This window comes from Pseudochaenichthys georgianus, chromosome 3 (assembly GCF_902827115.2).
Source record: "Pseudochaenichthys georgianus chromosome 3, fPseGeo1.2, whole genome shotgun sequence".
NCBI lineage: Eukaryota > Metazoa > Chordata > Actinopteri > Perciformes > Channichthyidae > Pseudochaenichthys > Pseudochaenichthys georgianus.
Genome location: NC_047505.1, coordinates 5337481 through 5350209, shown reverse-complemented (window position 1 = coordinate 5350209; position 12729 = coordinate 5337481). Strand labels below are relative to the sequence as shown.

The 12729-nt window shown below is 47.4% G+C and overlaps 1 protein-coding gene across 1 annotated transcript in view; it reads right to left on the bottom strand.

Annotated features, from left to right (window-relative positions):
* Positions 1-12729, bottom strand: part of LOC117462441 (cell migration-inducing and hyaluronan-binding protein-like) — a 96075-nt gene that overhangs the window by 32583 nt on the left and 50763 nt on the right. The window contains exons 12-13 of the mRNA XM_034104684.1: positions 6748-6957; positions 4324-4529 (exon numbers count right to left, since the gene is read on the bottom strand). Coding sequence (XP_033960575.1) covers positions 4324-4529; positions 6748-6957 — 416 coding nt within the window. The remainder of the gene's footprint in view (positions 1-4323; positions 4530-6747; positions 6958-12729) is intronic.

Here is a 12729-nt window from a genome sequence, read left to right as displayed (position 1 = left end):
CGGCGTGCCAGATGGTTGGTACAGAAAACCAGAAGCTGTCGTCGGAAACTGTTTGGAGTCTTTTCAAAAGTACTTTGTGTGCAGAGCTCCAGGTGACTGGGTGTTCCATCTGTCAATCAACTCTTGAGAAGAGCAACAACACATTTCCTGCCAGAAAAACCTACATTGGCGTTCTTTCCTCTTCTTTCAACTAAGAAGTAGTCCCCAGTTTGATATAACTGATGTTACTGCAGCATCCACGCTAAATGGAGTGAAGCCTTCGAGTTTAGGCGGTCAATTCAAGCTTTAGTGATACAGTCGTAAACATGTGAAAAGCCTTACACCCTTTTACAACCAACCCAACACACTCTCCTTAATATGACGCTCCAGTTAAGCTGCACGATGTGCCTTACGCCACCCATCATCCACCTGGAGGCTCCGGGGGAAACCTATTTAATCAAACCTCCTCAATGTTCGGTGTGAAAAAAAAAAAGTTTAGGGAGTGATGAGGTCAGACACTAGATACCTGAACTGCTTTTGTTACATTCAATGAACAGTGTCCTCTCTATTTCACAGGAAGTAGCTGCCAGTAGCTGCTGGACACTGATTGTTTGGAACCACCGCGGTTTGGGCAAAAACACTTTAATTGAAGCCTGATGAGATGGATTTTGCATTTGAACATATCGTTTTGTGATCCTCTGAATGTGTGAGAATCCAGCTGCCATGCACTGCATGTTTGTTTACTGCTCCTCTAACTTTAGTGATACATGCCATGCTACCAAACAATAACTGTCATGCAATCAATCAAAGACTGGGTATGTGTTCATTTCGCTGTGATCCATACTCTGCATTGTTGGGTCAGGATAAAACATAATAAAATAGACATATTTTGTATCCACTCACATGGACATGTTTCATTTAAACTGCTCTGCCATGGCCTGTGAAGTAAACATATCACAACAAAACAACCTGATTCCTCAGAAGAAGGGGTCTTAGAAGCATCATTAGTTTTGTCAGTAGAAGTCGGACCCCCATTTCCCTCTATCCTGATCCTCATTTTGTTAGAGGCATTAGATTGAAATGACAAGGATGCATCTCAGAATATAAAGCAGGTCACAGGTTGTTTCTGTGTCCTCTCAGCACGCTGCCTTCAGCAGCTTCAAGGATGCGTGACTTGGCTCTCACGGAGCCTACACACGGCGGCGTGCGTAGGGGCCGTCACGGAGCCTACACAGGGCGGCGTGCGTAGGGGCCGTCACGGAGCCTACACAGGGCGGCGTGCGTATAGGGCTCTCACGGAGCCTACACACGGCGGCGTGCGTAGGGGCTCTCACGGAGCCTACACAGGGCGGCGTGCGTAGGGGCCGTCACGGAGCCTACACAGGGCGGCGTGCGTAGGGGCTCTCACGGAGCCTACACACGGCGGCGTGCGTAGGGGCCCTCACGGAGCCTACACAGGGCGGCGTGCGTAGGGGCCCTCACGGAGCCTACACAGGGCGGTGTGCGTAGGGGCTCTCACGGAGCCTACACAGGGCGGCGTGCGTAGGGGCCGTCACGGAGCCTACACAGGGCGGCGTGCGTAGGGGCTCTCACGGAGCCTACACACGGCGGCGTGCGTAGGGGCTCTCACGGAGCCTACACAGGGCGGCGTGCGTAGGGGCCCTCACGGAGCCTACACAGGGCGGCGTGCGTAGGGGCTCTCACGGAGCCTACACAGGGCGGCGTGCGTAGGGGCTCTCACGGAGCCTACACACGGCGGCGTGCGTAGGGGCCCTCACGGAGCCTACACACGGCGGCGTGCGTAGGGGCCGTCACGGAGCCTACACACGGCGGCGTGCGTAGGGGCCGTCACGGAGCCTACACACGGCGGCGTGCGTAGGGGCCGTCACGGAGCCTACACACGGCGGCGTGCGTAGGGGCCGTCACGGAGCCTACACACGGCGGCGTGCGTAGGGGCCGTCACGGAGCCTACACACGGCGGCGTGCGTAGGGGCCGTCACGGATACACAGTCATCCAACAGGAAGGATGTGCTGTTGCTAACGTTAGCCTCTACTTTCATTACATCTGATGTGTTCTCCTTTCCTCTGTCCTTCCAACAGATCAAACGATGAGCGCCTGGTAAAGCACAAGGAGGTCCACTCCTAATGAGGCTCTTTGTCCGTTTGTCTGGATCTTTGTATTCTGTCATGATTTCCAAATCCCACTGTATTTATTTATTACTGTGGTTTAAAATTCCACTTTAATAAAACATGATTGCACTAACCACGTTCCTCGATGTCAGATTTATGGTGATTCATTTCTTGTCAGCTTTTTCACTCGCTTGTGGACCCTTCTGTCTCTCCCCTGCCCCCCCCCCCCCCCCTCATTGTTGGGTTGTGTACGCGTTGAATTTGCTCGGAACAGGAGACGTGTGGGCTGCATGAGGAGGATGAAACTGTCTTCTGATCAGAGCTAGTGTGTGTGTGTGTGTGTGTGTGTGTGTGTGTGTGTGTGTGTGTGTGTGTGTGTGTGTGTGTGTGTGTGTGTGTGTGTGTGTGTGTGTGTGTGCGCGTGTGTGTGCGGGTGTGGGTGTGTGTGTGTGTGTGTGTGTGTGTGTGTGTGTGTGTGTGTGTGTGTGTGTGTGTGTGTGTGTGTGTGTTCTCTCAAGTTGCACAGCAATGTAACTTTTGGCTTGTTGATGACCACATGTTGCACTAAATCTTAATGCTTTTAATGTTGTTGAAATAGCTATATGGATACACTTGCCTTTACCTCATGTTCATAAATGCCATAAAATGTTCATTTCATATTCTTGCTTCCAATGCAGGTAACGGGGACTTCGCAGTCAGCTGGTTATCTTCCAGAGGTACAGGTACACCAACAGTTTGCCGTTACCTCACTTATTCTGCGTGGTATTTTAGAACCAAATTCAGATCATACATGTGGAGGAAAAAGACAGGTGGGAGGTTGAGTTAAGAATCTCTGTTCATGTTATGCAGCGCTGCACTATCAAATATGATCAATATGAATCCTGAGGGGGCGACTTTCCGTTTGTGGAGCCGTCGTCACATCCCTGTCAAAGGGTGTATTTCTGATCATCACACCGTCTGATCTCTCACTTCCCTAATCACAGCAGTGCCGTGTGCAGCTCAGCAGCACAACACGGTCTTATATCCTCTCTTAAGAAAGAAAGAAGAAATATGACTGGTATATTAATAACACTGTTTCAAGATGAATTGGTGCTCTGTGTAGTGTGCGTGGTATCAGAGGCATGTCGATGTACTGGATCCCGACTAATCACTCTCATGTATAGTGCACTTGATTAAGAGGCTGTGACTGGTGAAGTGTCTTTGTGTGAAGTATAAGTGAACATATTGAATTGCTCCGATGTGGCTGTGACAGGTGCATTACTCTCTGCCACACAATACTGCTACGCTACACCATATGGTACCTGTGCATAAGTCCATGTGTTAGTCGTGGAACACGCGGTGCAGAATTAGTTCCATGCAAACCCTTTGCTGGTGAAACTTAGATTGACATCATGTTGTCATATAGTCACACAGCAACGTGACCGCTGCGTTGTGTTGAAGTTCAACCTTTCTCTGATGTGTTCGATTCATTGTAAAGTGTTGCAAAACAGAGTTGCAAGGTTCCTTTACTAAAGCTCTATCACATCTCCAAAGGAAGATGAATACGATTAAAAATGAATACATATAATCAAACAATTCATATACATATAATATATAATATTAGTAATGTATAAAGTGTTCGCTTAAGAAAACAAGCATGAAAGCACCTTTCCTTAGTATGTAGAGCATTTCGATTAGCTCTTTTCATGGCTGACTCTTACAGAGGATGTCGTTACACTCTGGATCTCCCCAGGCAAGAGGATGGCGAAGGGGCTGGGGGACATGCATGCTGACTTGCTGATTCCCTTGCTATTTGCTCAGACTTTCAATAAGGGAGGCATGGCCGACCCCCCATTGTCTGAGAGATTCGATGAGTCAGCAGCGCTCAGATTCAGCTCAGCCAGGGAGTGACCGCTTTCAACTGTGCCTCGGGTCATTCAGAGCAGCACGATGACGGGACCAGGAGAACACGTTGTTCAGGTGTGGTCTCTGCGCTGCAGGTTGAACACTAAAGTAAAGTCTGCATTTTCTTACCTTGAGTATCACACATTTTCCTTGGCTCTAGGACGATATGAGTTGAGTTATTTTGAGTTTTACATCTGTCTGTTCTGAAAACCAATGTTTAAATGTTCCTTAAGAAACTTCAATGTAAAAAAACATATGTATTCACTGGGCAGAGACCCTCCATGGGATAGAAGAGGTCAAGACGGGCATTCAGTTCTCGGTGTGTGGTACCTGCAGTCTTGCCGGGGGTTGGCTACATATCCTGGGTAGGATCCTTCGGTGATGTGCCGGCACATTTTGCTGTCTCTGTCTGAAGGCAGCAGCATTCCGGCTCGCACCATCAGACCCAGGCAGTGGTCGAACGTGTTCCTCTCCTCTGGACCGTCCTCCGTGAAGAAGCAGTGGCCCAGCGTGTCATAGCCCACCACGTCCTTCACCTGGAAACACAGGATCATCACACTAGTGCAATGCCTTGGTCCTCAATTGGAGAAATCATTTCCAAAATTGACTGAAACTTTTCAGGGCTTAATTTAAGATGTTAAATGTAACATTTCTCAACCTGGAGGAGGGGGGCTGCTCTTTTGTTACTTAATGCATATCATACACTTTGACTGAACATGACTGAATACTGCAAGAAGTGAGACTCTAAAACATCACTTCAGAGTGTCTTTCCTTCTTGTCTCTGGGCACAGATGAATTGAGATATTGTGTTCTACGATAGTGCCCCAAACATTCAGATGAAGGTTGCTCACTGAATGCATCTGTTATGAAAGGATGTGGATCGATGTCCTTGGCTGACTTCCTGCAGCCTCCCCACAGGCATTGATGGCATGAAATTATAACCTGAAAATTACCCTTCAGCTATTTCTGCCTGCCCTTTCAATTGGACCTTCAGATCAAAGTGTGATTATATATATGTTTAGTTATTCAGGCACTCTGAAGTTTCTTTAGCAGTTTCTTCAGTAATTGTTGTTTCTGGGAAAACTAGGGGATTTAACATGGGAGCCAACAGGACATGGAGGTGATGAGGTGCAACAACCTGCCTGATGAGCTATTTTTGTCAATTAAAAACCCCAAAAGAAAGCTGAAAACTTTGACTGTACATACTGTAGTTTTTTAAAGAGGTCCTATTATGCTATTTACGGGGGTTTCCCTTTCCTGTAGTGGGTTATGTTATTGTGCATGTAAATGGTTTCAAAGGCTAATCCCCCCCCGCTGCCTGAAACGCCTCCATTGGACTCCTTTGTTTACTTTTGTGACAAAGTGACATCACTATGTAACACTCACACTTCTATTGTCTAGCGCTTCAACACATTGTATGTAGGCTAAGGGGCGGGACATCTCTAAGATGTTGACCAATCACAACAGAGCCGGCCAGCTAACCAATCAGAGCAGACCGGGCTCTGGTTTCAGACAGAGGGTGAAAAGACAGGCAGTATGAGAACAATAAAGAGCTTTCTGAACATTAAAGGTCCCGTGTCACGGCCATTTCTACTGATCTTAATTCCATAGTTGAGGTCTACTAGAATAGATTCACATTGTTCAATGTTCCACACTCACATTGGTTTCTCACAGCATCTCTGTAGAGCCTGTGTATTCACTCTCTGTCCTACACGGCTTGTTGGAGCTCCTGCCCCCCCCCTCCCTGTGAGCCCACTGTGCTCTGATGTGTGTTGATGTGTTACAATGGTGTTTGTTAGCAACCAGAAAAGGACACCAGACAAACAGATGAGAATGCTGCGTGGGGTCTGGGGGCCGTGTTGGCGGGACGTTGCGGGGCTCGCTGCTCCGCCCTTTGAGACTCGAGGAGCCGACAGTGTGAGCTGGATTACTGGTGTCGTTTCCTGGTTGCTGCAAGACAGCAACCAGGAAACGGTTTCTCGAGACTACGCGAAACTCAGCATGAACTCAGCCTGAGCACACACGTGAGTGTGTGGCGAACTGTGAGTGGAGATCCACGCATCTGCGGCTGAGAAAAGATACGGCAGAGTGTGTGAGGAGCTCCACGGATTGGTCCATTTGGACCTGGGCATGTTCACGTCACTGTACCCAGGAAGAAAAAGAGAAATGTCCAACGAGGCGTTCTGGGGCAGCAGACAGGTCTTCTCTGTGTTAGAGTTTTACTCCCTACAGGGTGTACTTTGAGGGTTGTGACCGTTCACATGCAGAAGCTTCATAGCACACAAGGGGACGGGTGATAACCAGAAAAGCATGACATGGGACCTTTAAAGCATGGAGACATGTCCTAGTAGAGACACTAGATACTGATATACACCTGAAGATGAACATAATATGTCCTCTTTAGTTTAGTTTAAATCCATTTCAAGTTCACACAGGAATGTTCTTTTTGGTGTCATAAAGTGTTTTCAATGAAGTGTGTCATCAAGTGTGGGTGTTTTAAATGTGACCTGACAATTGAAAATGTGCTCTGACCTAAATATAAAAACTATTTAGGTCAATCAAATGGCAACTTTATACTATATACAAGTTTTCAATTGCAGGAATTGTGCTTATTCACAAGCGTCAGACACGAAGATAATACCTGAACAATAAGCATATTTCCCAAAAGGTCTAACTTTTTCTTAATTATGCTTACAAATACTCTAAATGTATTACAATTGAAAAATTAAACTTCAATAAATCTTCCTTACGTACCAGCAGTCCGTTGGAGCTGTGGATGGTGACGCAGCGGGAGAAGGAGTGGTGGATGGACAGGTCGGTGACAGCTGTGGGGGGGTCGTAGCCCCCCCTCTCGTCCACGTCTCCGTTCATATGGAAATGGACTGGGTAGTGTCCCATTGTTTGCTGGCCCATGTGCTGCAGCTCCACCCCCGATATATGAACCGCCCGGAAGCCCCGCTCCACCTGAAGAGGAGCGCAGATACACGTCAGTCACTTCAAATCAAATTGAGGTATTAAAAGACACAAAGGCTGTTTCAAGTCAATGAAGAATATCAAACTGAAAGAAGGGAAAGAGGGATGAGGGCAAAACGAGGGATACTGAAAAGGAAAGAGGGGCATGAAAGAGCAACAAGCAGGAGTGAGCAGAGAGAAAGAAAGGAGGAGGGTTTCTTTCAATTGATCTACAATCTATAAACAGTACCTTTAATTGTATTAGTATGGTTTATGATTTGGCAGGGGGTGATAAGGGGGAGAGTCTATAGTTCACAAAGGAAGCACATGGGGAAAAGGGAAACAATGTAGGGTTCAGTAGTGAGATGAAGAGAAGGCAGCATGAAGCAAGTGCCGTGTTGAGGAAAAAGGACTTGAAAGGACGGTTGAAGGAGGAAGGAATCACAGAAGAGGGCTGCAAATCTAGAATGGAGGGAGGTTATATTTAACACAGGCTCCGCCCTCTACTGGACTCTATGGGTACTACCCTTAACCATGCTATGCGAGCATTCACACACTGAGTTGCATAAACGTAGCCGGCCAATCGGGGCGAGCCTACCTGAATGCGCGTGCAGGCACAGAGTATAGAAGGTGGCTACGCCTCCTGACTGTCATCCTTTTCTCTTCAGCGAGCAACAAATGACAGAGAAAGTAAAACGTTTGAAAGAAGAAGAAAGAAGTTATCATACCTTCATGGAGTCGCCACTTCTAGAGGCCCGGGCCTGTCCTTCGTGCCCTGGCTTAATAGCGGGCGCCAATCAACACCACCTCTGCTTCGAGTGTTTGGGGGTCCAGGATATGGCCGAGGCGGTGCCATTCACATTCGCCATTCCAGCGGGGCGGATGGCTCCGTTTGCCCGGGAGGAGGACGACGAGGAATTCTCGTTGTCGGGCACTTCGGGGTCCGGCGTCAAGTCCACCGCCCAGGTCTGTACTTCCCCCTGGTGATGACCAGCGGAGCCTGGCAGCCCATCTGCAGCAGGCTGGGCGGAGAACCTCTGCCCCGCTGCCGCGTGACAGGACGGCTGCAAATAAACACGGGTGTGTTGGACGTCTCGCTCATTGCTCTTCCGCAAGATGCCCCCACCGCGATTATTTGGCCGCAGCATCGGCCGAATTAATAGCTTGGTCTACGGTGTGGCCGCCGCTGCTTGCCGTGTGATGTCCCTGGGGCATCATACCGCATGGCACTTTCCAAAAAGGCCGTGATGATCTCCTGGGAGCCCCTGTGTCTACGGAAGGGCTCTTTGGATCGATGTCCTTGGTCACGTGGATGAGGAGTAGTCGCAGCTTGATGGTGTATGCTGCTTCTTACGCTCATCCTCAGAGGACAGAACACTGTCCAACACTCGCCGCCCTGCTGTAAACTCCAGTAAAGGAAGCAGCAGGTGGGCGCGCGCACGTGAGTGGAATAAAGCGCAGAAAGTGCTGTCAAAGCACTGTGCGGGTTCAAGAGACGCTATTGCCGGTGTGAAAGTTTTTCCTGAAACTGCAGTCTCCGACGCTGCAGCTTCATACTATTGGGCCCCACGAGAGCGTGCCGCGGTGCGTTCAAGGACCTCAGTAGAAAATCGGCCCTTTCTGTGTCAGCCCCCCATGGGCCAATCTTCCTTTTATGGAAGGTTTGGCGGCGGAGTAGGCCACCAGAGAGTGCTATAGCTTCTTAGCTGCGACTCCACAGCTGCTTGCAGGTCCCCTAACACAGTTTTAGGGGGAATGGAAGCTCAGCTGTGGACTGACAGAGTGGATGGACAGGACACTGAAACTGGGGTACTCACTCCAGTTTTGCAGCGTCCCTCCTCCATTCAGGCAAATCTATCATCCAGGAGGAGATTACATAGTGATGTTTCCTTTGAACAGTGTGCACTCTCAGGACAGAGAAAATGGGCTTTACTCCATGTACTTCCTGGTTCCCAAGAAGACAGGAGAATTCAGACCCATTCTGGATCTTCACAGCTTGAATCAGCACATTGCCTGCGAAAAGTTCCATTATGTAAACCAATTACTGGAACCACGGCAGCCGGGCAATTGGTTCACAACCATCGACCTGAAGGACGCTTACTTTCATGTCGAAAATTTCTCCAAAGCAAAGAAAGTATTTGCATTTGCCTTCCAGGGGATAGCCTACGAGTACAACAGAGTACCGTTTGGCTACTCCCTATCCCCACACACGTTCAGCTGGACAGGCTGAGACGGGAGGGACTGCCTGACAAAGTTATTCAGACTATCCAGGCAGCAAGAGCAGGATCCACCACAGCCTGTTACAGGACAAAGTGGTTGGGATTCCAGCGGTGGTGTGTAGAAAGGAGTCTAGAGCCTCTATCCTGTACGTTGGGCTCTATTCTGTCCTACTTACAGATACTGGCGGACAGGGGGTTTGCTTATTCCACAATTAAGGTGTATGCAGCAGCCACCTCGTCCTGCCATGAGGGATTTGGTGGCAGGCCAGCCTTTAGTCAACCGCTTATGGTGCGTTTTTTGCAGGGGGTCAGGAGACAGCGCCCAGTGGTGCATGTCTCCACCCCGCATTGGGATCTGCCGTTGGTGCTCGAGGCTCTGGTCACATAACCATTTGAGCCTCTGGAGCTCTCCTCCCTGAAGGCTCTGTCATTGAAAACAGCTTTGCTGCTTGCCTTGACTTTGGCCAAGAGAGTGTGCGAGCTGACCGCTCTGTCGGGGCACCCGAGTTGCCTTTTGATTCGGGGTGACCGTAGCGGGGCGACACTCAGACCGAACCCCTCCTTTGTTCCCAAGAACCTAAGGAGGCTTTAGTCTTCCACGCCATATTGGGGCCAGGGAGGCTAAATTGCACCTCCTCTGCCCGGTGCGTGCGCTGGCATGTTATGTAGGGCGCACGGCTTCCATTGGGCGCACTGAACAGCTGTTAGTGTGCTTTGGGGATGGTGTTGCCGGTAAAGCTCTGTCCAAGAAACGCCTGAGAGGATGGCTCTGCGAGTGCATTTCACATGCCTATGGACAGGCGGGGAGAGCCTTCAACAGCCTTGTTCAACGCGTGAGTGTGGAGGACATATGCACGGCGGCGTCTTGGTCTACGCCAGGCCCCTTCATAAGGTTTTATCTCTTGGACATGTCTGGCTCCTTCTCATCCTCGGTGCTTGCTGGAGCAACACATGACGGGTGAGAGGGGGGGCTCTGGGTCCAACACGTTCTCACTCCCAACCCGTCACATGTTGACGGTCGGTCAGGGCCCCTCCCCGTCACCCTATTACGGACAGGGTACCCCTTGCGCGTCAGTTTTCAACTATCAGGGCGTCCCATTGACTTGCATAGAGCTCCCTGAATGTTGGTAATAGACGAGTTGGGATCGCGGCGAAATGCTCTCTGCAGATCCATTCTCACAGCGTTTACTGTATCAACCTTTTTCTTACTCAATATCAAGCCACACTGATTGTTTTTACTTCTTTATTTTAATTGAATAATGTAGGACTTTTGTTGCCGTCAGTTAGGCGGAGAGTAGGGGCTCAGAATACTGAAATCTGTATGTTTCATCGTTTTTTCCTTCTAATTTTGTATTCTTTTCTAAACCACACTGTTATTTACTCAACAATAACACATAATTATCCTTGTGTTTATTTATTGGTTTGATTAATAAACACAAGTTGGAGTCCGTCAGGACCGAGGGTCGGAGCAGCTCAGTTGCTTTAGAGAATTGTACACCCGGAAATAAGTATTCTCTCCGCTTCGCTTGATAAACCCTGTGATAGTCACACAAATTCTGTTTTTTATAATGAATAATTCTGTGTTCTTTATTTATTGAATGTTCAATACCTGACAAGGTCGGAGATGAACAACTTGGGTCGCAGGTTCCTCAACAGTGCATCACAAGACATCTTTCAATATATGTGTACCTCCACCATTAAACTGTCATATTCTGCACATTTCTTAGTCTATCTACATACATCTTATAAGAGTATAATACATACGTATAATATCAGTTAAAATAAGTGCTTAAACATACAGTAGTTAACATTGCAGGAAAGCAATATATTAGTACTTTGTCAGGCTTAATATGTATACCCCCAATGCTTTTTTCTTATTCAAAATAAGACCTTAACCTAAAGTATTCTTTAATGTTTAAATAAAGCCTTATTAGTTTGTCTGTCTGTGTCTCTTATTAATATCTAATAATAAAAATAATACATTTCAATAACGTGCTTTAACCACGTCCCTTTCTATCAGCTGTGCTCCGTTATGGTGTAAATATACCAATATACCGATTGGATCAAATATAAAAGTCAGCCGAATTAGTATTGATACTGCAAGGAGACTTATATTGTGAAGAGAAATTGAAGATTTTGTTTAATTGCTGATATATTTATGATCCACATCACATCTTCAGTTTCGGCGGCAGTTATTCCTGTTTGTCCAGAAGTCTTCTCATCAGGGCTCTATAAATAGAGAACTACGGCAGATATGTAATATTTAATGCAGCCGAACCGTGTATTACAATGCCGTTATGTGATGACCTCCAAAGAGAAAAGCAAGCAAACTCGGAATAAAGTATTATTTTATTTTTAAAAAATGTTTTCGGATTTCACATCAACAGGAAGTCCGGTTAACTAAAATGTCCGTGCGGAACAATACCCATAGATCTGTGGGTGAATAATGTCAATCACCACATTACACACATCCCTTCACATTTAAATTTACATTAAAGTATTTCGAGGCCTTCTAAAATGTTTTTAAATATAATTAGGGTTGTAGATGAAGAGTTTGTAACGGACAACGGCACATCCATTAATTCCACAACCACACACATGGATTAACATCGATTTAATACATTAATGTAGCCTTTGTTTCTGCTAAAAGAGGTGTCGACCAGCTGGGGCAACAAGAAAATCGGCGAAATTGAGACTATTAAAAAATAAATAATAACGACCATCGGGGAGCGTTCTCATGGCGTCTATTATCAACGCTATGGGAGGTCTATGAAGGTCTATGGGACGCCCTGCCCATTGAAAACTGACTCACAAGGGGTACCCTGTCCGTAATAGAGTGACAGGGAGGGGCCCTGACCGACCGTCAACATGTGACGGGTTGGGAGTGAGAACGTGTTGTTGGGTCATTAGGCATCTGAAAAAAATACAAGTGGAAACTAAGGCTGCTGCTCTGAGCTCCTGATATTGGTGGAGATACGAGGTCTGAGCACAACCAACTGTCAAGGGGTAAGTTTACCTGAGGCGTTTGGAAGGGCTTCACTTGAATCTCAGAGGCTTTCCTATGTGCATGCATGGTAATGTGTGACAGACTGTGATGGAAATGTTTAATAGGATGATATCTGCCCTGGGGCCACAGAGGCATGAAGGCAGCAGGAACACAGTCTCTCTGTCATGGTTCTGAGTTCTCCTTTTTAACTTTTCATTCTTATTTTCTTTGCTTGTCTGTGTTCTGTCTCAGAGTGGTGCAGTGAAGACGTATTTTTGTTGGCCAACCCGGAAGTTAGCATTGGCAAAGGGCTCCGTCGACAAAAAGTACTAGGATTTTTCCTTTGGATTTCTGTATGTTGCAGAAAATAAGCTCTTTGGCAAACACACATTCATGATACTTAAAACGTTATGTTCAGCAGTTAATCTCCAAATATTAATGCCACTTCGTGCATAGTAAAAAGCTAACGCGATGCTATAAACAAACTATATCATGGTCACATGGCATAAGAAGGCTAATGTCAGCGTGGTGACGTTTCGTAGTTTATTTAGATACTTGTTAGCAACCTCCCTTTTTATG